This window comes from Vitis riparia, chromosome 4, assembly GCF_004353265.1.
Source record: "Vitis riparia cultivar Riparia Gloire de Montpellier isolate 1030 chromosome 4, EGFV_Vit.rip_1.0, whole genome shotgun sequence".
Lineage (NCBI taxonomy): Eukaryota > Viridiplantae > Streptophyta > Magnoliopsida > Vitales > Vitaceae > Vitis > Vitis riparia.
The window spans coordinates 12,671,083-12,698,741 of NC_048434.1; the positions used below are offsets into that span (position 1 = coordinate 12,671,083).

At 39.3% G+C, this 27,659-nt stretch overlaps 1 protein-coding gene across 1 annotated transcript in view; it reads right to left on the reverse strand.

Moving 5' to 3' along the window:
• The window catches only part of LOC117913243 (putative acyl-coenzyme A oxidase At3g06690), a 54,618-nt gene extending 32,688 nt beyond the window's left edge, over positions 1-21,930 (reverse strand). Inside the window, 1 exon segment of the mRNA XM_034828201.1 lies at positions 21,702-21,930. Coding sequence (XP_034684092.1) covers positions 21,702-21,930 — 229 coding nt within the window.
• Positions 21,931-27,659: the final 5,729 nt, after the last annotated feature.

The following is a 27,659-nucleotide window of genomic DNA, read 5'->3' on the forward strand; positions in this document are numbered from 1 at the left end:
ACCTTGTTAGACTACATATAGCAATTCATAGGGAGACTGAACATAATGGATAGCAGGTCACAAACCCGAGCACTTGGTCTCTCGTTGTTATTTACATAGGATACTGGAGTTCAGTTGATTCTCTATAGTGGAATGTTGAATCAACTTTAGAATTGGATTCTAAGAGAGCTAGTATTCCTATAAGTCCTAGTGGTCCCCTCTCTAAGCTCATATACCTTGTTAGCATGGGTTATGAGGGTCGGATTAGCTTTAGGTTCAATTTTGTGCATAAGGGTGTTTTGGTAATTACGTAAGGTTGCATAGGGGAAAGTGAACAAGCTCTCTGGATTGGGCTAATTGATTAATTAGTAGGCCCCCTTGAGTTAATTAATCAATTAGGACCCATTTTGGCCTAGATTAAGTGACCCAAGCCTATGTGGGCTTAAGTCACTTAAGCCTACTTGGGAACCCTATAAATACCCCCTAGGGGTTAAGGTTTCCATGTCTTTTATCTTCCACCATCTAGAGAGATAGATAACCATAGCCTCTACCCTCTTTTCCTCCCCACTAGAAGTGTGCCAAGATCAAGGTTTAAGTCATCGGGCAGAAGACTTTGGGTTTATGAGACTTCTGTGATTTCGATCTTCATCTTCACCATGTAGATTTGATTCGGGAACATCCAAATCTGAGGTATGGTTTTCGTTAGCACTTTTTGAACCCTTTTAAAGTATAAAAATATTATTTTTTCTTTGTGCATAGGATTTAGAAAAAGCCTAGAATAGTTATGCATGTTCCCAACCTTATCCGAACTTAAGAAATAGAGAGATCTGAGATTTTCCCTTCACTACCACCTTCTCATCTTCTCCTTGCTCTAGCATCGTCTTCCATGGCCCCCAGACGAGAGCTCACAACTTCCAAGGGACAAGGTAAGTGCCCAGCTGAGCCGTCGCAACCAAAGGCTGAAAGGTGCGTTTTGACACCGTCTTGTTTAGTACCGTGGAGGACTACTAGTAGTACAAACAACATTTTGCTTAGAGACAAGTAGTTCCGCAGAGAAACATCAACTTCGCTCAGCTTCAACACTTTATATTTGAGGGATTGTTGATTACTGCTCAAAAAGTGCTATTTGATAGCTTGTAATTAACTCTTTTAAACACTTTTGAGTAGTAGTTATCACCTTTTAACCCAATTAACATATTAAGGACCCTTGCAATCAATTCTAATCAAATTGTGTTAAGTTTTGGTATTTTGATAGCTTTTTTATCACCAAAGCAATTCGAGATTGAGGAGAGTTCTTTGGAATCCATGGCAAAGATGTTCGAACAGGGCGTCCAGACACACCATCGGAGAGTGATGGAACGTGGGCTGTGGCAGGCTGTTGGAATGACATAGCAAGGCTTGCTCACTTTAGTCAATGATCCGGACAACATAGCCAGATAGGATATGCTATCATTCAGGGTGTGATGTTCACGAGTGTCGTGTGATTCTCCCTGAGGGAGTCCGGATAGCAATGCGCACTCCGTGTCACCAGGGGGAGGGGTCCCTACACCTTGTACACGCAAACGGTCCCCCTTGCGACGCGCGGATATCTCACTCCCGGAATTCTGTCCGGTCAGACATGTCCGGATCCTCTGATCAGATATTTCACATTCGGTGCCTGACGCCGGATGGGAGAGGATGGCGTTTCAACTTCCCCGGACAGACATGTCCGGATCCTCTGATAGCACTCACCCGGAGAGTTTCGCAGCCATTTTGCACAATGCCGTGGTGTTCTCCTGAAGCTTCCCGATTTGTGCGACCGACATTTTGAGATATTTTGCTTTAGATATTTGATGTCTAAATCCCCAAACTCTCCTTGTAATCCACCTATCATAGGATTCCTTAGTCTTTAAGTAAGAACAAAGGGTGAATAACCTCTTGTATATAGTTTGTAATTTCCTTTACACGAGATATCATGTAAGAGTCGGGAGCTTGTTCTCAGACGCACCCTTTGTACAATTTTGCAAGAAATATATTTTACAGAGCACTTGCTTTGTTTTTCATATATATTTTTGTTTTCTCATTCTTTTTCTTACTAGCCAAACAAGCTCTGAGGAAGTTTCCTCAGAGAATGAGTGGCTAGACTTTTAGTTCCTTGGAGCTAAGGTTGCCGGGAAAGGTTCCAAGTGCAAGAATTAGTAGCTTTGTGGTTTCAGCCATTAAAGAAGAGAAAGTGTGATCCTTTAATGATTTTTATTTTTTTTAGTTAACTTAAAACACCTTCAATTCACTTGAGTCAACACTTGGTAAGGCAAGTGATCTCCGTCCATGGAGATGCACTAGTTTACCTCTTGCGAGCTTTTGGGAAGTGACTTGAAGGTAGGATTTTCTAGAATTGCCAACACTTGGTAAACTTTTGGACTCCAAGGAGACATCCATTAGTTATCTCTTGCGAGCTTGAGAAGTGAAGTCCAAAGTTAAAGATCACCTTGAATGGCAAATGCTAGGTGAGAGGCACGAGCCATTGCAAGTTGCATCAGTGAGAGGGAATTAGAGCTGAAATCCATTTAAAGGATACATCTATACAACACCTGTTAGAGAATTGACTATATGTTAATTCTCTAATGCAAGGAAATGAACCAAATGACTGGAGCTCTGTTTTTGCATAAGGAACCTCCCCTGTGAACCCAAACCTCCAAGAAATGTTTTTCTTCATAAGTAATTTCCATTACTTTCTTTTTAGTTAGCTTGAAACAAAATCTCGTTTAACCAAAGTTTGTGTTTTATTTCTTAAGCTAACCTTGAAATGAAAAAACACCAATTTAACTTTGAATTGGTATCAGTTATGAGTTGAAAACCCTTCCCAGAGAACGATCCTAGAGCCACTATGCTATATTAGCTAAAGTTATCCTAATGCATGGTGATATTGGTTATAAATTTTGTTGATTACTCTCTCAATCAAAGAGCACCAGCTGGACGTGAATCAGATGAGACACCAATTGGGAATGAATCAATTGTTCACTAGGATGGGCTGGTTGTCGACTATTACAATTTATGAGCTGGTTTTTCTAACACTAGTATGAGCATTCTACTTGAGGGTGACTTACGGCATAGGTGGGCGATCACATCCGCTGTTAGAGGAGTTAAGATTCGCCTAAACCCGGAGAGCATTTATCGTATCTTTGATATTGCTCCTATTGGACTCAGAGTATACGAGTCCAAGATATGGCCCATTGTGCCAAGATTTGAGCCTAGAGAGGCTATTCAAAGGATTTTTTTACTTCCAAATGCCCATGGGATGGGCAAACCCTTAACACACAAATTGACAATCATTAGTAGAGTGCTACATCATATGTTGTGCTTCATTTTCCTACCATAAGGTGGACATCGAGATGAGGCCTCCAATTACAAGGTATTCTTTATAGATTCCATTATGATTGGGAGATGGATCCATTTGGGATATCTGATGATGATGCACATGATTGCATGTTGTGAGAGCATAACTCATGTACTCCCATATGGTTGCTTCCTTTCCAAAGTATTAAAGGATGCTAACATTGACCTTAGTAGAGAGACGAACTTTAAGGCCCCCAGTACATATGACACACATGATGATCAGTTTATGGGGTGGATGAAATTTAAGAAGGCTCTAGATGGTTCTTAGATCAGAAAAGCAAAGAGAGGATAGCCACAGGGACAATGATAGGAGCAGGTACACCTTGAAGTTGGGGAAAGGGCAGAGTTTAGACAGATGGAGGGTAAAGTAGACACTCAAGGTGGCCTAAACCCTCAGAGTAGCCACCATCTGAGAGGGCCCGAGCTTGACATTCCCTCACTTCAGACAGAGACTCCTTCATAGACTAAAGGTGTTCATTTTGAGTCCACTTTCTCTAAGCCGATGATGATTGAGTCTGCTTTCACAGAGGGACCATCTACTCGACCATCATACCTCGATCCTTCCTTCTCTAGACCAACATTCATTGAGCCCACCTATACTAAGATACCATCGCCTTAGGCACCTCCTACTTCTGACCATGCTTCTTGGATGGATTTATCAGCCCAGATTAGCTCCCTTGGTACTCGCATGGAGGAGCTTGTAGTGGTCAGTGACACACACTTTTATTCCATGGAAGATAGGTTGGACCAGTATCAGACTAGGTTCACTTCTCAGTTTGAGTATCTCCAGTAGAGGATTGATTGCATTGAGGATCGCATGGAGTGTCAGCATGAGAAGATGATGGCCTACCTGCATTTTGTGTTTCCACCTCCACCTCCTCAACCTTGATGATTAGTTGGATACCTTCCTTGTTCCTTTTTTATGTTGCCAAAGAGGGAGATATTTTAGGATCTAGGAGGCTAGATATAGGAGACTCATACATGCATATCATTTTTTTTTTTTTCTTAGATCATATATTGCTTATTTTTAGTTACTTTAGCTTATTAGACATATGATGTATTGATTGATAAATTTGACATGTGATATATAATATGCCTATGTATTTGATGACTTACATTGGATCGAACCCGCTTTCTAGCATTTTGGCTTTTAAGGCTAGAAACCTATAAATTGAGAGCTCCACTTCATTTATGAGCATAAGAACACTTGCATTTATTTGTTTACCTACTTGTTCTTCCCTCAAAAGGTCTCATTCTTTTTTTGGTGCATTAAACCTCCACTTGCATATTCCTTAGTGCACCCTTGTCATTCATCCTAGCATTTGAGTTGTATTTGATCCCTTATTGAGCTAGGTTGAGAGATTTAAATTTGTTATTTGAGTGTTAGAAGCTTTAAGTGAGTAGAGACTTGAAGAGATTGTGTAAGATCCCATTTGAGCCTAAATCCAAGTGTAAAGGTGTTCGAAGATTGGTTGAAGCTTCAAGTATAGTGGAATCCTCACCCGGTTTGGAGCTTAAGGAGAGTGGACGTAGGCAAGGGGTGTCGAACCATTATAAAATCTGAGTTTGCTATCTCTAACCTTATCTCTTTATATTTGTCCTTCTTTTGCTTGAATTTATTATGTTTGAAATTTTTTTTTTTAAAGCCCAATTCACCCCCTCCCTCTTAGTTGTTTTCCCTTTTAAGATTAGTCTTTATTTTCTCATGGACAATGGTGTGACTGATTGTATAGGTGTGGTCTATGTTGGAATGATACTAAAGTGTTGTGATCGATCAGACTAGGTGCAGTCTATGACAAAATCTAGACATGACAACAACATGATGGATCGTATAGGTTTGGTCAATGTCAAAACTTAAATTGAACTGTCAGGACCTATTCGATCGAGTGTGGTCTATAATGAAAACCAGATAGGACAACGATGTGACTGATCGTATAGGTGCAGTCAATGTCGTAAATGATATTGAAGTGTCGTAATCGACCTAACCGGGTGCAGTCTGTGATGAAAACCAGAGAGGACAACGATGTGACTATCATATCGGTCCAGTCTACACCAATAACAATATTGAACTATTGTGACTAAGCAAATTGGGTGTTGACTATGATGAAAACCAGATAAGAAAGCTACGTGACTGGTCATATAGATGTGATCTACACTGAAATCGAAACTGAACTATCAAGACCTATCTAACTAGGTGCGGTCTATGAGGGAAACCAGACAAGACAATGATGCGACTGATCGTATAGGTCTGGTCTAAGCCGAAACAAAAACTAAACTATTGGGACCTATCTAATTGGGTACAGTCTGTGAGGAAAACTAGATAGAACAATAATGTAACCGATCGTATAAGTGCGGTCTATGTCAAAAACGAACTAGGCTTTCATGATCGACAAACCGAGTACTGTGTGTGACAAACAAGACAGGACAATGACGTGATCAAACAAACAAGTGTGCTTTATGCTAAAAATGATATTAAACTATCATGACTGATCGGATCAGGTGTCGTCTATGACAAAAATAAGAAAAGAAAATAATATAATTGATTGTGCAGGTGCGGTTTACCTAAAAAATGATACTAAAGTTTCGTGACTGATCAAATTGAGTACCTACTGTGATTGTGACGAAAACTAGATATGACAACTACTTGACTGATTGTGCAGATGCGGTCTACGCTGAAATTGAAATGGAGTTGTTGTGATCGACCGATCTGTGATAAAAACCAAGCAAGACAACGACGTGACCTATCGTATAGATCTTGTCTACGTTGAAATCAAAACTGAACTGTTGAGACCTATTTGACCACGTGCCGTCTATGATGACAACAAGACAAGACAACGATGTGACCGATCATACAGGTATGTTCTATGTCAAAAATGATATTGAACTGTTGTGATTGATTGGATCAGGTGCAATCTGTGACGAATACAATACTCAACTGTCAGGACCGATCGAATCGAGTGGCGACTGTGACGAAAACCAGATAGCACAATGACATGACCAATCTTATAGGTTCGATCTACGCCAAAAACGACAATGAGCTATCATGACCGATCAAATTAGGTGTCAACCATGATGAAAAACAATTAGAAAAACTATGTGATTGATCATATAGATGCGGTCTATGCCAAAAATGATATTGAATTATCGTGACTGATCGAATTGAGTGTTGACTATGATAAAAACTAGATAGGACTACTACATGACTAATCATACAAATGCAGTCGACGTCGAAAATAAAATAGAGCTTCTATGACCGATTGAACCGGGTTCGATTTGTGATGAAAACCAAACAAGACAATGACGTGACCAGTTGTATAGGTCTATCTATGCCCAAACCGAAACTCACTATTGGAACCTATTTGATTGGATGCGGTTTATGTAGAAAGGAAATTGAATTGTCATGACTGATAAGACCGAGTGCCATATGCGAGAAAACCATATAAGACAATGACGTGACCAATCATGTAGGTACGCTCTATACCGAAAACGATACTGAACTATCATGACCAATCAGATCAAATGCCGACTATGATGAAAACCAAATAGGACAACTACGTGACTTATCGTACAGACGTGGTCTATGTCAAAAACAAAACTGAGCTAGTTAACAAATCAGATGAGGTACGATATGAGACGAAAACCAAATAGGACAACTACGTGACTAACTGTATAGATGCGGTCTATGCCAAAAATGAAACTAAGCTGTTGTGATTGATCGGAAAATCAAATAGGACAATAACATGACTACTCATATAGGTCTAGTCTACACTGAAACCAAAACTCAACTATCAAGACCTATATGATCAAGGGTGCAATTTGTGATGAAAACCATATAGGAAAGCAATGTGACCAATCATATAGGTGTGATATATGCTAAAAAGCGAAACTGAGTTATCTTGACCGATCGGGCCTTATGCTGTTTATGAAGAAAACTAGACATGACAATGACATGATCGATCGTACAAATATGGACTACACCAAAAATGAGACTAAGTAGTTATGACAGATCAAACCGAGTGTAGTCTATGATAAAAACCAGACAGAACAACAACATGACCGATCATACAGGTGCGGTATACACCGAAAATGAAATTGAGTTGTCGTGACCGATCCGATCGGGTGTAGTCATTGACAAAAACCAGATGGGATAATGGTGTGATCGAATGTATAAGTGCAATCTACACTGAAAACAATACTGAACTATCGAGACCGATTGGACCGAATTTTGACTATGACAAAAACTAGATAAGACAACTACGTGACTGATCGTAGAGAAGTGGTCTACGTCAAAAATGAAACTGAGTTCCCATGACCAATTAAACCAAGTCCGATCTATGTCGAAAACCAAATGGGATAACCGCATGATCAATCGTATAGGTTTGGTCTACGCAGAAATCGAAACTCAACTTTCGATACCTATCTGACTAGGTGTGGTCTGTGATGAAAACTAGACATGAAAATTACGTAACCGATTGGATAGGTGCGGTCTACATAAAAAATGAAACTGAATTGTTGCGACATATTGGACCAAGTGCCATCTGCGATGAAAACCAGATAGGACAATGATGTAATCGATTATACAGGTGTAGTCAACATTGAAAACAATATTAAACTACCATGACCAATCGGATCAGGTGTTGACTGTGACCAAAACCAGATAGGACATCTACGTGATTGATTGTATAGATATGGTCTACACCAAAAACAAAATTGTGTTGTCATGACCAATTGGACTGGGTACAATCTCTGATGAAAACCAGATAAGACAATGATGTGATCGATCGTATAGGTCTGGTCTATGTCAAAACCAAAAATGAATTGTCAGGACCTATCTAACTGGAGTCTGTGATGAAAACCATATAGGACAACAACATGACCGATTGAAAAGGTGCATTCTACATCGGAAACAAAACTGAACTACTGTGTTTGATCAGACCGGGTGCATTTAAATAATGAGAACCAGATAATACAATGACGTAACCAATTTATATGTTTGGTCTACACTGAAATCAAAACTGAATTGTTTATACCTATCTGACTAGGTGCGATTTGTGATGAAAACTAGACATGATAATGACGTGACCGATCATACGATGCAATCTACATCCAAAATGAAACTCAACTGTTGAGACCTATATCACTGGGTATGGTCTATGATGAAAACCAGACAAGATTACGTTGTGATTGATCATACAGGTGCGGTCTACACAAAAAATGAAACTGAGTTATCATGACCGATTGGACTGAGTGTCATTTGTGATGAAAACCAGATAGAACAACAACATGACTGATCATATAGGTGCGGTCTATGCCGAAAACAATAATGGACTATCATTATCGATCAAATCGGGTGCCGATTGTGATGAAAACAAAATAGGACAACTACGTGACTAATCATACAGATATGGTCTACGTAAAAAATGAAACTAAGTTGCCATGACATATCTAACCGTGTCCCCTATGTGACTAAAACCATACAAGACAATGACGTGGTTGATCGTATAGGTCTAGTCTACGCCGAAATTGAAATTAAACTGTAGGAACCTATCTGACCGAGTGCGATCTATGATGAAAACTAGACAGGACAATGACGTGATAGATCATACAGGTGTGGTCTATGCCAAAAATGATATTGAACTATTGTGAGCAATCAACCAGGTGTAGTCTGTGGCAAAAACCATACAAGACAATGATGTGAATGATCGTATAGGTGCAGTTTATACAGAAACGATATTGAATTATCATGACCGATCAGATCAGTGATTCGTTCCCAATTGGTGTCTCAGCTGATTCATGTCCAGTTGGTGTCCCTTGATTTTGGTCCTCAGGGAGTAATCAACAAAATTTATAACCTATTACACCATGTACTAGGATAGCCTTAGCTAGCATAGCATAGTGGCTCTAGGGTCGTTCATTGGGATGGGTTTTCACTCCACAATTGATATTAAGTCAAAGCTGAATTGGTGCATTTTCATTTCAAGGTTAGCTTTAAAAGAAAACATAAAGATGTTTGAAAAAGGATTGGTTTTAAGCTAACCAAAAATAATAGTAACTGGTTTTAATTACAAAGAAAAGTGTTTCTTGGAGTTTAGATCACTAGGCTCAAGTTCCTCATACAAAAATGAGAGTTTCGGTCACTTGTTTCTTTTCCTCGCATTAGAGAATTAACATATAGTTAATTCTCTAATCCGTGTGGTACAGATGCTTCCCCTTAATGGGTTCAAACACTAAATCCCTCTCACTGATGCATCTTGCAATGGCTCATGTCTCTCACCTAGCATTTACCATTCAAGGTGATCTTTAACCTTGGATTGCCCGTCAAAAGCTCGTAAGAGATAACTAATGGATGTCTCCTTAGAGTGCAAAAGCTTACCAAGTGTTGGCTATTCTAGAAAATCCTACCTTCAAACCACCTCCCAAAGGCTCGCAAGAGATAAACTAGTGTATCTCAATGGACGGAGACCACTTGCCTTATCAAGTGTTGGCCCAGGTGATTTTAAGGCGTTTTAAGTTAACTAAAAAGATAAAAACCATTAACGGGTCACACTTTCTCTTCATTAAAAACTAAAACAACAAAACTTCCAATTTATGCATGAGGAAACTTACCCAGATTTCTTCACTCCAAGAGACAAAGAGCCTAGCCACTCATCCTCTGAGGAAAAATCCTCAGAATTTGATTGGCTAGAAAGAAAACTAACGAGAAAACAAAAATATGAAGGAAAAACAGAGCAAGTGCTCTGTAAAATATCTTTCTTCCTTATACAAAAGGTTGTCTCCAAGAACAAGCTCCCGAGATCATTCATGCTTGTGTAAAGAAAATTACAAACTATATATAAGAGGTTATTCACCCTTTGTTCTTACTTAAAGACTAAGGAATCCTATGATAGGTGGGTTACAAGGAGAGTTTGGGGATTTAGACATCAAATATCTAAAGCAAAATATCTCAAAATGTCGGTTGCAAATATCGGGAAGCTTCAGGAGAACACTGCAACTATGCGTGCAAGAGGGCTATGAAATTTTGCAGCAAAAAGGACAACATTTCGCAGCCCAAGGCTGATTTTGCAGCCGTGTGAAATTTGCCTTTAACTTGGAGTGATCAGTTTCCAATGGCTGTAACTCCTTCATTTCAACTCCGAATCATTCACCGTTTGAAGCATTGGATTGTTGACTTCCTGAGCTTCGAAATGACATTTAGTATACATAAATTGAACTCTAGGAAGTGCTCCAAAAGTGGCTGACATGACTGTTATCAAGAATGCTTCATGTTAGATTTCTCTTTGCTTCCCCTCCTTGCATTCCGGATTTGCTTATAGCAAAGGACTTTAAAGCTTCAATACTTTGGTTCTTCATGTTTCTGACCTTTCCATTGCTTTGCCATGGATTCCAAAGAACTCTCCTCAATCTTGGATTGCTTTGGTGATCAAATTACTAACAAAAACACCAAAACTTACACAATTTGATTAGAAATGATTGCAAAGGTCCTTAACACTTTAATTGGGTTAAAAGGTGATAACTACTACTCAAAAGTGTTTAAAAGAGTTAATTACAAGCTATGAAATAACACTTTTTGAGTAGTAATCAATCAGGTGTTGAATAAGATAAAAACCAGATAAAACAACTACATGACTGATTGTACAGATGCAGTCCATGCTAAAAACAAAACTGAGCTTTCATGACCGATTGGATTGGGTTTGGTCTATGACAAAAACAAGATAGGACAATGACATGACAGATCGTATAGATCTGGTCTATGTCGAAATCGAAACTAAATATTTGGGACCTATCTAATCAGGTGCAGTCTATTATGAAAATCAAACGGAACAAAGACTTTACCACTCGTGCACATGCATTGTACACCAAAAACTATATTAAATTGTTGTGATTGACCTGACCAGGTGCAATTTCTGATGAATCCCAAAGATGACAACAATGTGACTAATCCTACAAGTGTGGTCTATGCCAAAAACGATACTAAATAGTTATGACCGATTGAATCGGGTGCCGAATGTGACAAAAATCAGATAGGATACTTGCATGACTAATTGTACAAATGTGGTTTATGCCGAAAACAAAATTAAGTTGTTGTAATCGATTAGATCGAGTTTGATCTGTGATGAAAACTAGATAAGACAATGACGTGACCTATCGTATAGGTCTGGTCTACGCCAAAATCGAAACTCAACTTGTGGGACCTATATGACCAAGTGTGGTCTGTGATGAAAACCATACAGGAAAATGATGTGACCAACCATACAGGTGCATTCTATACCAAAAAGGATACTAAACTATCATGATTGATTGGACTTGGTGCAATCAATGATGAAAATTAGATAGGACAACAATGTGACTGATCGTAGAGGTGTAATCTATGCCAAAAATGAAATTGAGTTGCTATGAACGATTGGACTAGGTCAAGTCTTTGATGAAAACCAAACATGAGAATGATGTGATCAATCGTATAAGTCTTGTCTTTATCAAAACTGAAATTGAACTATCAAGACTTATTTCATCAGGTGGGGTTTGTGATGAAAACCAGAAGGACAACTACTTGACCAATCATGCAAGTGCATTCAATGCCGAAACAGACACTGAATTGTCGTGACTAATTAGACTAGGTGCAATCTGTGACAAAAAATAGACAAGACAACAACATGACCAATTGTACAAGTACAGTCTATGTTTTCATGATATTGAACTATCGTGACCAATTGACTTAAGTGTCAATCGTGATGAAAACTAGATAGGACAACTAAGTGACTGATTGTACCCATTCGGTCTACGTTGAAAATGAAAATGAGCTTCCATGACCAATCGGACCATGTCCGGTTTGTGACAAAAACTAGTATGGACCCTCACCCGATCCATCGGACCGGCTATTAAAAGAAAAGAAGGAATGAAAAAGTTGAGTTTTCTAGTTTTGAAAAACCCGCCCCCGGTAAGGAACGGTGTTGTATGGAGTCGCCACTTACTTTTTATTTTTATTTTTAAAATGGGGAAAATTAAGTAAGAACCAAAACCCCTAATGACCCTAGTATGGAAAAAAAGCGGTCTGCGAAAACTAGATTCTGGGTCTGGGGATCAGGTTACCCATTGGGAAGGTACCTCATGCGAGGTAGCACCCCTCTAGGCCCGGAACTCGGTCTCTACTAATGAATTGGGTATGTGGGAGCATATGGGTCAAAGATGAAACCCTAGGCTAAATAGATGTCATGAATCACACAATCCTAATTGGTATTTGGCATGCATATGAATTCAACCAACCCAAAACAATGGGTGCGTACCTGTGGTCCCCAGCCATGCGCTGTATAAAAGGTCAGCCAAACACAGATAAACATGTAACAAACATTCAGGATTAAGCCCCATGCATGCATATGATTCAACAATCAAAACCAACGATGCATACCTGTGGTCCCTAGCCACGTGCTAGAGCAAAGGGTGAGTCAGCCACGCAACATGTATTCAAAATCAAGTATCAAATTTTGTTCCAAAAAGGAAGAAAGCTAGTTGAGATCAGGTAATGGACTCCCCAAATGTCATACAAATCAAACTAGACTTACCCTGACCACACCACCCATAACTTCAAAATTGCCCATACTAACTGAAATCAGACACTGAATTAAACCTTCAAGATGGCTCACAAGTGCCCTATAGCAAATGGGTTTGAACCCCAATGGATAAGGGCTCGAAAAAATGCCGAAATCGAGGGCTACCTAAAGTCCTCCAGCAGAACAGGTTGAACTAGTTCTCAACTGGTACAACCTATTGAGAAGAATTCCCAAATTTTTCTAGAAAACTCCTAAATGAGTGGGGATTCAAACAAAAGAAACGGTTCACAATTCCGAGCCCGGATGAGTGAGAACCGGACCAAGAAAGGTAGGTGTTCCTCATGGCTGACAGAGGCAGCCAGTTATGGTGCTGAACCGGTTGAACAGGTTCCCAACTAGTTCATCCGATTAATAAAAAATTCCAAATTTAGTCAGAAAGTTCCTAAGTGATTAAGGAAGCAAACAAAAGAAACGGTTCTCAATTCCGAGCCCGGATGAGTGAGAACCAGACCAAGAAAGGCAGGTATTCCCCATGGCTGACAGAGGCAGCCAGTTATGGTGCTGAACCGGTTGAACAGGTTCCCAACCGGTTCATCCGGTTGATAAAAAATTCCAAATTCTGTCAGAAAGTTCCTAAGTGATTAAGGAAGCAAACAAAAGAAATGGTTCTCAATTCCAAGCCCGGATGAGTGAGAACCAGACCAAGAAAGGCAGGTGTTCCCCATGGCTGACAGAGGCAGCCAGTTATGGTGCTGAACCGGTTGAACCGGTTTCCAACTGGTTCATCCGGTTGATAAAAAATCCCAAATTTGGTCAGAAAGTTCCTAAGTGATTAAGGAAGCAAACAAAAGAAATGGTTCTCAATTCTGAGCTTGGATGAGTGAGAAACAGACCAAGAAAGGCAAGTGTTCCCCATGGCTGATAGAGGCAGCCAGTTATGGTGCTGAACCGGTTGAACCAGTTCCCAACTAGTTCATCTGGTTGACAAAAAATCCCAAATTTATTCAAAAAGTTCCTAAGTGATTAAGGAAGTAAAAAAAAGAAATGGTTCTCAATTCCGAGCCCGGATGAGTGAGAACCAGACCAAGAAAGGCAGGTGTTCCCCATGGCTGACAGAGGCAACCAGTTATGGTGCTGAACCGGTTGAACCGGTTCCCAACTGGTTCATCCAGTTAATAAAAAATCCAAAATTTGATCAGAAAGTTTCCTAAGTGATTAAGGAAGCAAACAAAAGAAACAGTTCTCAATTCTGAGCCCGGATGAGTGAGAACCAGACCAAGAAAGGCAGGTGTTCCCCATGGCTGACAGAGGCAGCCAATTATGGTGCTGAACAGGTTCCCAATCGGTTCATCCGGTTGATAAAAAATCCCAAATTCGGTCAGAAAGTTCCTAAACCATTCATAATCAATCAACAACAATCATGTGTGGCCTTTATTATCCACACCCAAGCAATACAATCTTCATATCAAAGGGAAGAAAAGATGATGAGGAAGGAGAAAAACATATGAAGACGAGGAAGATAAACTGTCAGCAAAGAAAATTCAGCATGCTTACCTCAGAATTTCCACGAAATATGATCCGTGTATGCCAATGATGACTCCCAAAACTAAGATGCTGTCATTCTCCTCTTCAAAGAAACCACAGTGCTGAAGCTTTCCCCCACGCTCTCAACTCAGAAGATGCTCCTGACCTTTTTGCTTATCTCACCAGCAAAATTTCCCCTCTCTCAAAAATGCCAAAAGGTCCTTTGCTCTCCTCTCTTCCCACCTTTTATACTCATACCCCTCTCAGCATTTGAGCCTCCTAGGTTCCTTCCCCTTCAGCACCAAAATCCCCTTCATCAACATGGGAACCACACCCCTCATTACATCTCTTAAACTTACAAGGCCAGCTCACTCCCTTCAGCTTTCAACTTGCTTCACCAGCAAGAATCCATATGGATTCGTGGTGGGCTGCAAGGAACCCAAACCAAGGCCCAAAATGGACCCACAACATTTCCCAAAACCAATCTGGAGCTTACAGGCCTGAGCCATGTAGGATTTGGGCCCCAAAATTACTAGAATTAGTGTTTTACCTCAGCTGACTCAATGAACCGGCTAAACCAGACGAACCGGATGCCCACCGGTCGAACCGATGGCAAAAAATTTTGAAAATTTGACAGAATGTTCCTAGAAGATTAAGGAATCCATGAAAAAAACGGTGCATGATTCTGAGTTCGGAAGAGGGAGATATGATCAAAACAATTACCAAAAATCAGTGTTCTACACCGGCTGACTCGATGAATCGGCTGAACCGGCTGCCAACCAGCCGACCGGTTGCAAAAAATTTTGAAAATTTTACAGAATGTTCCTGGAAGAATAAGGAATCCATAAAAAGAAATGGTTCTTGATTCCGAGTTTGGATGAGAGAGATACGATCAAAACAAGCCTGAGTGCTCCGAACCTCAACATGCCCCTATAAACTCCAACTAAGCTAAAACATCGGGATGACCCCACTTCCTTCCTATAGCGTGATGTGAATGACTAGGAAAATGGCCATGGTGACCCTCCAAAATGAACCACATATGCACCACAATGGACCACAGACAAACCCACACGAGGCTCGGACACCGACTAAGCCCAAAAGGGGCCCTAGTGGTGCCATATGCGAACGATGGGTGGATGTGACACCCGAAGGATAAATGCCAATGTCGAGGGACAAAATTGAGGGTCTACAACTAGATAAGATAAATATGTGAATGATCATTTAGGTTTAGTCTACACCAAAATCGAAAATGAACTATTGGGACCTATCTGGCCGGGTGTAGTCTATGATGAAAACTATACAGGATAGCGAATCAATTGATCGTACAAATGCAATCTAAGCCAAAAGTGAAACTGAGGTATCGTGACCATTTGGATTGGGTATGATCTGTGATAAAAACCAGATAGGAATATGACGTGACCGATCGTATAAGTTTGGTCCACGTTGAAATCAAAACTGAACTATCAGGACTTATCTAACTGAGTGTGGTATGTGATGAAACTAGAAAAGACAACAACGTGATCGATCTTACAAGTGTGGTCTACGTCGAAAACGATATTGAACTTTCATGATTGATCAGATCGGGTGCTGACTATGATGAAAACTAGAAAGGATAACTACGTGACTAATCATACAAATTCGGTCTACATCGAAAATGAGGCTAAGCTGCTATGATCAATCAAATCAGGTCCGATCTATCATGAAAACTAAATAGGAGAACAATGTAAGCGATCGTATAGGTCAAGTATACGCTGAAACTGAAATTGGTATGAACTTATCTAACTTGGTGTGGTATGGGATAAAAATCAAATAGGACAATGATGTGACCAATCGTACAGATGCAGTCTACGCCAAAAACAAAACTAAGCTACCTGACAGATCGAACCGGGTATTATCTGTGACGAAAACCAGATAGGACAATGAGGTGATTGATCTTTTAAGTTTGGTATACGCTGAAACCAAAACTGAACTATTGATACCTTTCTGACTAGGTGCAATCTATGATGAAAATCAGATATGACAACTATGTGACCGATGGTATAAGTGCGTTATTAGTCAAAAACGATATTGGGCTATCGTGACTAATTAGATCAGGTACGATTTGTGATAAAAATAAAACAGGATAATGATGTGACTGATTGTATAGGTTTGGTCTACACTGAAACCAAAATTGAACTATTAGGACCTATCTGATCAGGTGTGGTCTGTGATGAAAACTAGACAAGATAACGACATGATCGATTGTATAGGTGCAGTCTATGCTAAAAATGATTCTAAACTTTTGTGATCAATTGGATCGGTTGCTGATTATGATGAAAATAAGATATGACAACTACGTGACCAATCGTATAGATGCGATCTACACTGAATACGAAACAAAGTTATTGTCACCGATCTGACCGAGTTCGGATTGTGATGAAAACCAGATAGGACAATAACGTGACCGATCATATAGGTCTTATCTATGTCGAAACCGAAACAGAACTATCAGGACCTATTTGACCTAACACAGTCTATTGTGAAAATTAGGCAGGACAACAACGTGGTTGATCTTATAGGTGTGTTCTACACCGAAACCGATACTAAACTGTCATGATCGATCAAACTAGGTGCAGTTTGTGATGAAAACCATACAAAACAATGACGTGATCGATCGTATAAGTGTAGTCTATGTTTTCATGATAGTAAATGGTCGTGATCGATCGCATCAAGTGCTGACATTGATGAAGACCAAATAGGACAACTAATCATATAGATGAGGTTTACGCCGAAAACAAAACTCAACAGCCATGACCAATCGGATCAACTACAGTCTATGAAAAAACCAGTAAGGACAACAACATGATCGAACATATAGGTTTGGTTTATACCGAAACCAAAATTGTTGGGAATTATTTGAATGGGCGTAGTCTATGATGAAAACCAGAAAGGACAAAGACGTGATCGATCCTATAGGTGCATTCTATGTCGAAAATGATACTAAATTTTCATGACCGATTGGACTGGGTGTAGTCTTTGACGAAAACCAGATAAGATAACGACATGATCGATCGTACAAGTGTGGTATATGTTTTCATGGCATTGAACTATCGTGACCGATTAGATCAGGTGTCGTCATTGATGAAAACTAGATATGACAACTATGTGATTGATCATACAAATGCGATCTATAGTGAAAATGAAACTTAGTTCCCATGATCGATCGAATCAGGTACGATTTTTTACCAAAACTAGTAAGGACAATGATGTGATCGATTGTACAGGTGTGGTCTACGTTCTCATGGTACTAAACTGTGGTGACTGATTGGATCAAGTGTCAACATTGACGAAAGCCATATAGGACAACTACGTGAATGATTGTATAGATGTGGTTTACGTAAAAAATGAAACTCAACTATCATGACCAATCAAATTGGGTAGTCTGGGATGAAATCCAGTAAGGACAACAACATGATCGAGCGTATAGGTCCAATCTACACCGAAACCAAAACTGAACTGTCTAGAATTATTTGATCGGGTATGGTTTGTGATGAAAATCAGAAAGGGCAATAATGTGACCGATCGTATAAGTGCGCTCTACGTCGATAATGATACTAAACTATCATAATCGATCAGACTGGGTGAAATCTATTACAAATACTGATTCGTGCCCAGCTAGTATATGCCTTGTTGATTGGTGTTCAATTAACTGGTGTGCTTTGATTTCAATCCTCAAACGGGAGTAATCAACAAAATTTATAAACCTATTTTACCATATACTAAGGTAGCATTAGCTAGCATAGCATAGTGGCTCTAGGATCGTCCACAGGGATGGGTTTTCAAATTACAACTGATATTAGTTCAAAAACTGAATTGGTGCTTTTTCTTTTCAAGGTTAACTTTAAAAGAAAACATAAGTATGTGTGAAAAAGTTGGTTTTAAGTGAAACCAAAAATAAAGTAATTGAAATTACTTACAAAGAAAAGTGCTTCTTGGAGTTTTAGATCACTAGGCTCAGGTTCCTTATACAAAAAGGGAGATTCCGGTCACTTGGATCTTTTTCTCGCATTGGGGATTTAACATATAGTTATTTCCCGAACCGGTGTGGTACAGATGCTTCCCCTTAATGGGTTCAAACACTAAATCCCTGTCATTGAATCATCTTGCAATGGTTCATACCTCTTACCTGGTATTGGCCATTCAAGGTGATCCTTAACCTTGGATTACCCGTCAAAAGCTCGTAAGAGATAACTAATGAATGTCTCCTGGGAATCCAAAAGCATACCAAGTGTTGGCTATTCTAGATAATCCTACCTTTAAACCACCTCCTAAAGGCTCACAAGAAATAAACTAGTGGATCTCAATGGACGGAGTCCACTTGCCTTACCAAGTGTTGGCCCAGGTGATTTTAAGGGATTTTAAGTTAACTAAAAAGACAAAAACCATTAACAGGTCACACTTTCTCTTCATTAAAAACTGAAACAACGAAACTTCCACTTTTGTATTTGGAACCTTACCTAGCTTCCTTCACTACAAGAAACAAAAAGCTTAGCCACTCATCCTCTGGGAAAACATCCTCAGAGTTTGATTTGCTAGAAATAAAAATAAAAGAGAAAAAAAAGAGAAGGTAAGGCAGAGCAGAGCTCTGTGTATTACTTTCTGAAAAACTATACAAAGTTCATTTCTCAGAAAAACTCCCTCGAGATCTTTTTTTTAAAAAAGAAAATTACAATAGATATTATATAGAGAGACTATTCACCCCTCCTACTAACTTCCCAACCAAGAAAACTTGTCATTGGTGGGTTACAAGGAGAAAATAGGGATTTACACACAAATATCTGAAGATAAAGATCAAACGGAGTTGGTGCACAAATATATCATATTACAGGTGGATTTCGCAAGTTCAAACGCAACTTGCGAAAATTTTGCAAGTTGAAATTGTCCATTTCGCAAGTTGAAATTGTGGTTTCACAATTTGCAAAATTGTCCTGCAACTAATCAACTCTCTATCCTGCAACGATTCCTTCCCTCTTCCTATTTCGTAAGTTGCGAAAATTTCACAAGTTGGATTCCACAACTTGCGAAATTGCTGGATGGTTGATTTCTTCTATGATTTTCTTCCTTGCATCCTCATTTGGCTTTGGCAAAGGGTTTTGAAGCTCCAAAGCTTAGTTTCTTCATGAATTTGAGCTTCAACTTGGTTTGCCATGAACTATACAAAGATCTCCCTCATTCTTGGATTGTTTTGGTGATAAAAAACCTATGAAAAATACCAAAACATAACACAATTTGATTATAAACGATTACAAGGGTCCTTAACATGCCAATTGAGTTAAAAGGTAATAACTACTACTCAAAAGTGTTTAAAAGAGTTAATTACAAGCTATAAAATAGCACTTTTTGAGTAGTAATCACTCCCCCCAACCGACATGGTGCTAGTTCCTTAGCAATGAAGGAGAGAAAAATAAAAATAAACAGTACTATAATTTACAACATCATGCTGATCACTCCAAAAAATTTCAAGTGGCATGATGATCATACTCTCACATGGAACATTAAAGATATAAAACTCAAACTTCAACAAGAGTTATCAAATAACTTGCTCAATCACAATTCATAAAGAGAAGGCATTATGCAAATTTAAGCTTTAAAAGAATTTCCACTCCCAAAGGGTCAATCCTTACTCTTCCACAAAAATCTAAGTGTTAGTTATTAGTTTCCAAATATAGTATGTTGAACTAATCTCTCCCCCAACCTAGTTCTTTTTCAAATCTTAGCAAACTGACAACTTTCAATAGGCTAAGAACGCACCTCATTTATTTCACACTTTTTTTTTCTTGTAGGAGTACAAAGCTTAAAGGTATTCTTTTCTAAATTTTCCATGTAACGGGGGTCCATCGATGACTCCCAACCAATTAAGGTTTAGGGCATCAAGCTTCAAGGATCTTTCGACCACTAACTCCTCGGATTTTACCCCAGACTTTTGAGATTGGAATTCAATACCCAAGCACCTACAGTATGTTAAACTCACCTATTCACCCTTGTAACGAGCATTGAGGTCGGTGAATCCCAACCAATGAAGGCTTAGGGCACCAGGTTTTAAAGATTTTCACCATATACCCCTCAGACCTTGTTCGGGTTTAAGGCAAGTAAACATCAAAGGCTCATTGGCCTTTTCTAAGGTGTCTCAACACTATTAAAATAAGGTCAAAGGTACCAAGTCTAAAATTTCCTAAGTCAAGGGGTGAAATAGTTTTTCATCTTATAATCGGAACCTAGTGTGCATAGTGTGTGGTAAGTTTAAAGTAGAAGAAATAAGGTTGAATTCAATAAAAGTTTCAACAATTCATCAACTTTAATAAGCATAATACAAACTCTAAGTCAAGTAAAAAGACAAAAATTTAATTTCTCCCATTTCATTTTGAGAATTTTCCCTTAATAACCATGAAGAGTATTCAATTTTTTTTTTAAATTTACACAAAAAGTAACTAAATTACCATTTATAACTTAGCATTATAAACAATACTTCCTTCCTCAACTATTCCTCCCAACCATGTTGAACATTACCCTCAATGCCATTCCACTTCGAGTTATGTTTTGATATGGAGACTTTCAAACAGCAGCCGGAGCTTAGAGTTTCATTCCGCGTACTGCAGAGATACCATTTGGAGAACCTGATGACTCCTAGGGACTTCTTCTATCCCAGAGTAGCACTAGACTTTTATCAGTCTATGACTACTCATCCCGTCCGGAATCCTAATGTCATCCACTTCACTATTGATGGACGCCATGGTATCCTTGGAGCTAGACACATTGCAGTGGCCCTGCATAGTCCATATGAGCCTGAGAGTCCAGCAGATATCAAAGAGTGGTCTCATTTTTCTCAAATGGACATGGTCCGTATATTGTCCAGGGGGGGCCTCTACACGCTCATTTCTTCTTAGGAAGGAGCTTCCACCTCGGATGCTTCTTGTAGATGTGGTGCTGCGCTCCAACATATTTCCACTTCAGCATATGGTGCAAAGGAGATGAGCTATATTGGGGCTTTATTTCAGATATAAGAGGGTTTCTACTTTGGCCCTCATCATTTGATTATGGCCTCTCTTCTCCACTTTGAAGAGAAGGTCCACAGGAAGAAGCTCCAGAGAGCAGATGCCATTCCATTGCTTTTTCCTACGCTGCTCTGTCAGATATTAGAGCATTTGGGCTATGTTTCCGAGCCTCAACTTGAGCGTCGCTGCATTTTTTGAGAGCTATTCACTCTTGACAAATGGAATCATTTGATGGTCTATGTTGCACCTCCAAGAGCCCCAGATATGCCAACACCTCCAGAGCCACCATAGGATGAGCAGCCACCACAGGCACAGCAGGCTAAGATACTTACAGAGATCATACCACCTGCCCCTATAGCACCTTCTATAGTGTCCACGCCTGAGGCTACATCTTTTGCTCTTCCTACCACTCTTGAAGCTCTACCAGTTGTACCAACTACATCATCACTTCCTCCATCTGAGTCCTCTATCACCATAGCCAATTTAGAGTTTAGAGGCCTATGTCATACATTGCAGACATTGAGCACCACTTAAGGTGTTCTTTTCCAGTAGATGGCAGTCATACGTGCACATCAGGATCAGCTTATTGCCATGCAAACCCAGCATACTGCCATCCTTAGTCAGATACAACAGCATTTGGGTATTCTACCACCACCTGAGCATGATATGACTGGCCCATCAGAGCCTCTAGCTCCATCTGAGGAGGCTAGTCCAGTTGAGCAAGCTATTCCATCTGAGAAGGTTGCTCCAACTGAGCAAGCTATTCCATTAGAGGAGGCTACTCCAGTAGAGTAGACTATGCCTCATGAGGAGACTACTATAGTAGAGGTCGAGACTCCTATCCAGAGTACTCAAGAGACCAAGTAGAGCCATCATCTCCACATGATCCTCCCACCACTACCTGATCATCTATCTATTTTTTGTATTTACTTATTATTGTAGAACTGTTAATCCCATGTTTTTTATGTTTTATATACTGGGATTGGATGTATTACTTGTGCATATTTCATATTGTACTTTCTTAAAGTAATACATATCCATTATTTTTTAGTATACTTGGCATATTTTTATTTATTTCCTCTACTCATTATTTTTTTTTTTGTTTTTTGAATTATTTGGTTTCTCCTATACAATTCAGACTCTATTCCACTCAGGAGGTACCACTTTCTCCCTTTATTTTCAATTGCTCTTTGTGTGTAAATCCCTATTTTCTCCCTGTAACGCACCAATGACAAGTTTTCTTGGTTGGGAAGTTAGCAAGAGGGGTGAATAGCCTCTCTATATAATATCTATTATAATTTTCTTTTAAAAAAGATCTCGGGGGGAGTTTTTCGGAGAGATGAACTTTGTATAGTTTTTCAGAAAGTAATACACAGAGCTCTGCTCTGCCTTACCTTCTCATTTTTGTTTTCTCTTTTATTTTTATTTCTAGCAAATCAAACTCTGAGGATGTTTTCCTAGAGGATGAGTGGCTAAGCTTTTTGTTTCTTGGAGTGAAGGAAGCTAGGTAAGGTTCCGGATACAAAAGTAGAAGTTTTGTTGTTTTAGTTTTTAATGAAGAGAAAGTGTGACCCGTTAATGGTTTTTATCTTTTTAGTTAACTTAAAAGCACCTGGGCTAACACTTGGTAAGGCAAGTAGACTACGTCCATTGAGATCCACTAGTTTATCTCTTGCGAGCCTCTGGGAGGTGGTTTAAAGGTAGGATTATCTAGAATAGCCAACACTTAGTAAGATTTTGGACTCCCAGGAGATATCCATTAGTTATCTCTTGCGAGCTTTTGACGGGTAATCCAAGGTTAAGGATCACCTTGAATGGCCAATACTAGGTGAGAGGTATGAACCATTGCAAGATGATTCAATGATAAGGATTTAGTGTTTGAAACCATTAAGGGGAAGCATCTGTACCACACTGGTTCGAGAAATAACTATATGTTAAATCCCAAATGCAAGGAAAAGATCCAAGTGACTGGAATCTCCCTTTTTGTATAAGGAACCTGAGCCTAGTGATTTAAAACTCCAAGAAGCACTTTTCTTTGTAAGTAATTTCAGTTACTTTATTTTTTATTTCACTTAAAACCAACCTTTTCACACATGCTTATGTTTTCTTTTAAAGCTAACCTTGAAAAGAAAAAGCACCAATTCAATTTTTGAACTAATATCAGTTGTAATTTGAAAACCTATCCCTGTGGACGATCCTAGAGCCACTATGCTATGCTAGCTAATGCTACCCTAGTATATGGTGAAATAGGTTTATAAATTTTGTTGATTACTCCCGTCTGAGGACTGAAATCAAAGCACACCAGTTGATTGAACACTAATCAACAAGGCATACACCAGCTGGGCACCAATCAAATAGCGTCGTTACTGGGGATGGTGCCAACTTTATAGTGATATAACCTTTTCAAAAACACTTGTGATCTTCATCACAAGTTTGGTGACTCTTCTTTTCTTTTAATAACTCTTTTTAATTGTTTCTTTTACTTGTTCATATTTTAGCCTACCTTTTAATTTAGTTTTTAGTTAATCTTAGTTTTTTTTTTTTTTTTTGTAGTATTGTTTTCTTTTGTTTTCTTTGTTTTTGTTACAGTTGTTACTAGTTGTGTATGCCATATTGGATACGAGACAGTGGAGGAAGACTTGTGAAAATGAAGTCTCAACCAAATGCTCTTAATGCTAAAGCTGGGATGTATACCTTGAACGAAGATATTGACATGAAAGCAAAAGTTGCATCTATGACAAGAAGATTGGAGGAGCTAGAACTGAAAAAGATAGGTGAAGTGCAAGCCGTTTTTGAAACACCAGTGCAAGTTATGCCTTGTTCCATTTGTCAATCTTATGAGCACTTGGTGGAAGAGTGTCCTACAATTCCAACTGTTAGAGAAATGTTTAGAGATCAAGCAAATGTCATTGGACAATTCTAGCCCAATAACAATGCTTCATATGGAAATACTTACAATTCAAATTGGAGGAACCATCCAAATTTCTCCTGAAAACCAAGAGCACTTCAGTACACATAACCAGACCAAGCATCTCAACAAGCTTCAAACCTTGAGCAAGCAATAGTGAATCTAAGTAAGGTTGTGGGAGATTTTGTTGGAGACTAGAAACCCATCAATGCTCAACTCAGTCAAAGAATCGACAGTGTAGAGAATACGTTGAATAAAATGGTGGATGGAATGCAAAATGATCTATCTCAAAAGATAGATAATCTCCAATACTCAATCTCAAGGCTCACCAACCTTAACACAGTGCAAGAGAAGGGAAGGTTTCCTTCTCAACCTCACCAAAACCCCAAGGGTATCCATGAAGTGGAGGCTCATGAGGGAGAATCTTCACAGGTGAGGAACGTCAAAGCCATGATCACTCTGAGGAGTGGTAAAGAGGTTGAGCTTCCAACACCCAAGCCACATGATGAAACAGAGAGTGAAAAAAAGACAGAGAAGAGGGAGAAAATCAAAGAAAAGAAGAAAGGGAACAGTGGAAGGAAAAATGACCATGATTCAACAGTGAATGAAGATCCTGAGAAGATAGTTATCAATGAAGATGTGATTAAGAAACACATGCCTCCACCTTTTCCTCAAGCTTTGCATGGGAAAAAGGGAATCAGCAATGCATCAGAAATTCTTGAAGTGTTGAGGTAAGTGAAGATCAACATCCCATTGCTAGATATGATCAAACAAGTGCCGACTTATGCAAAATTCCTTAAGGACTTGTGCACTATAAAAAGAGGGTTGAATGTGAATAAGAAAGCCTTCTTGACTGAGCAAGTAAGTGCCATCATACAGTGCAAGTCTCCAGTGAAGTACAAAGATCTGGGCTACCCTACCATCTCAGTGATGATTAGAGGGAAGTTAGCGGAGAAAGCTTTGTTTAACTTGGGGGCAAGTGTGAATTTGCTACCATACTCTGTCTACAAGAAATTGGGACTTGGTGAATTGAAGCCAACATCAATCACTCTATCTCTAGCAGATAGATCAGTGAAGATTCCAAGAGGGATGATTGAAGATGTCTTAGTTCAAGTTGACAATTTCTACCATCCAGTGGATTTTGTTGTTCTTGATACAGACCCAATTGTCAAAGGAACTAATTATGTTCCTATCATACTTGGAAGACCATTCCTAGCTACATCAAATGCAATCATCAATTGTAGGAATGGACTCATGCAACTCACATTTGGCAACATGACATTGGAGCTCAATATCTTCTATATGTGCAAGAAGCCAATCAATCCGGAAGAAAAAGAAGGTCCAAAAGAGGTGTGCATCATTGACACTTTAGTAGAGGAGCATTGTAATAAAAAAATACAAGAGGAGTTGAATGAAAGTCTTGGGGATTTTGATGAAGGGTTACCTGAACCCTCAGATTTGCTTCCTACTCTACCACCTTGGAGGAGGATAGAAGAAATTCTACCTTTGTTCAATGAGGAGGAGACACAAGAAGCTGTCAAAGAGGAGGCCCCAAAGCTTATTTGGAAGCCACTACCCACGGAGTTGAAGTATGCATACCTAGAAGAGAATAAGAAGTGCCCTGTTGTTATATCTTCATCTCTTACCACTCCTCAGGAGGAGTGTTTGCTTGAAGTTCTCAGGAGATGTAAAAAAGTAATAGGATGGCAAATATTTAACTTGAAAGGTATCAGCCCTTTAGTCTATACACATCATATATACATGGAAGAAGAAGCTAAGCCAGTTCGTCAACCTCAAAGAAGATTGAATCCTTATATGTAAGAGGTGGTGCGAGCTGAGGTTCTTAAGCTACTTCAGGCCGGTATTATCTACCCCATATCAGATAGCCCATGGGTGAGTCCTACTCAAGTAGTGCCAAAGAAATCAGGGATCACAGTGGTGCAAAATGATAAGGGAGAAGAAGTTGCTACACACCTCACTTCAGGTTGGAGGGTGTGTATTGATTATAGAAAATTGAATGTTGTGACAAGAAAGGATCATTTTTCATTGCCATTTATTGATCAAGTGTTGGAGAGAGTCTCAGGCCATCCTTTCTATTGTTTCTTGGACGGCTACTCTGGGCATTTTCAAATAGAAATTGATGTTGAAGACCAGGAGAAAACCACTTTCACATGTCCATTTGGAACATATGCCTACAGAAGAATGCCTTTTGGTTTATGCAATGCACCTACAACATTCCAACGATGTATGTTAAGCATTTTCAGTGATATGGTGGAGCGCATTATAGAAGTTTTTATGGATAATATCACCATATATGAAAGCGCATTTGAGGAATGCTTAGTCAACTTGGAAGCTGTTTTGAACCAATGCATTGAAAAGGACTTAATGTTTAACTGGGAGAAATGTCATTTTATGGCACATCAAGGAATTGTCCTTGGCCACATCATCTCCAAGAAAGGCATTGAAGTTGATAAAGCAAAGGTGGAACTTATTGTCAAATTACCATCCCCAACAACTGTAAAAGGAGTTAGGCAATTCCTTGGCCATGCTGGGTTCCACAGGAGGTTTATTAAAGATTTCTCTAAACTTTCAAAGCCTCTTTGTGAACTATTGGTGAAGGATGATGCTAAATTTGTATGGAATGAGAGATGTCAAAAGAGTTTTGAGCAACTGAAGCAGTTCTTGACAACCGCTCCAATAGTGAGGGCTCCTAACTGGCAACTACCTTTTGAAGTGATGTGTGATGCCAGTGACTTTGCTATAGGAGATGTTCTTGGTCAAAGAGAGGATGGAAAGCTCTATGTGATCTACTATGCAAGCAAAACATTAAACGAAGCTTAAAGAAACTACACAACCACAGAGAAAGAATTGTTGGCTATAGTCTTTGCCTTGGACAAATTTCGTGCTTATCTGGTAGGGTCTTTCATTGTGGTCTTCACTGACCACTCAGCTTTGAAGTACTTATTGACAAAGCAAGATGCAAAAGCAAGGCTGATTAGATGGATTCTCTTACTACAAGAGTTCAATCTCCAAATCAAAGACAAGAAAGGAGTGGATAATGTGGTAGCTAACCACATTTCAAGTCTAGCTATAATGCATAATTCCCATGGTTTGCCTATTAATGATGATTTTCCGGAGGAGTCACTCATGTTATTAGAAGATGCTCCTTAGTATGCTCATATTGCTAACTATCTAGTTACTGGTGAAGTTCCAAGTGAGTGGAAAGCACAAGATAGGAAGCACTTCTTTGCAAAAATTCATGCCTACTATTGGGAAGAACCTTTTCTTTTCAAGTAT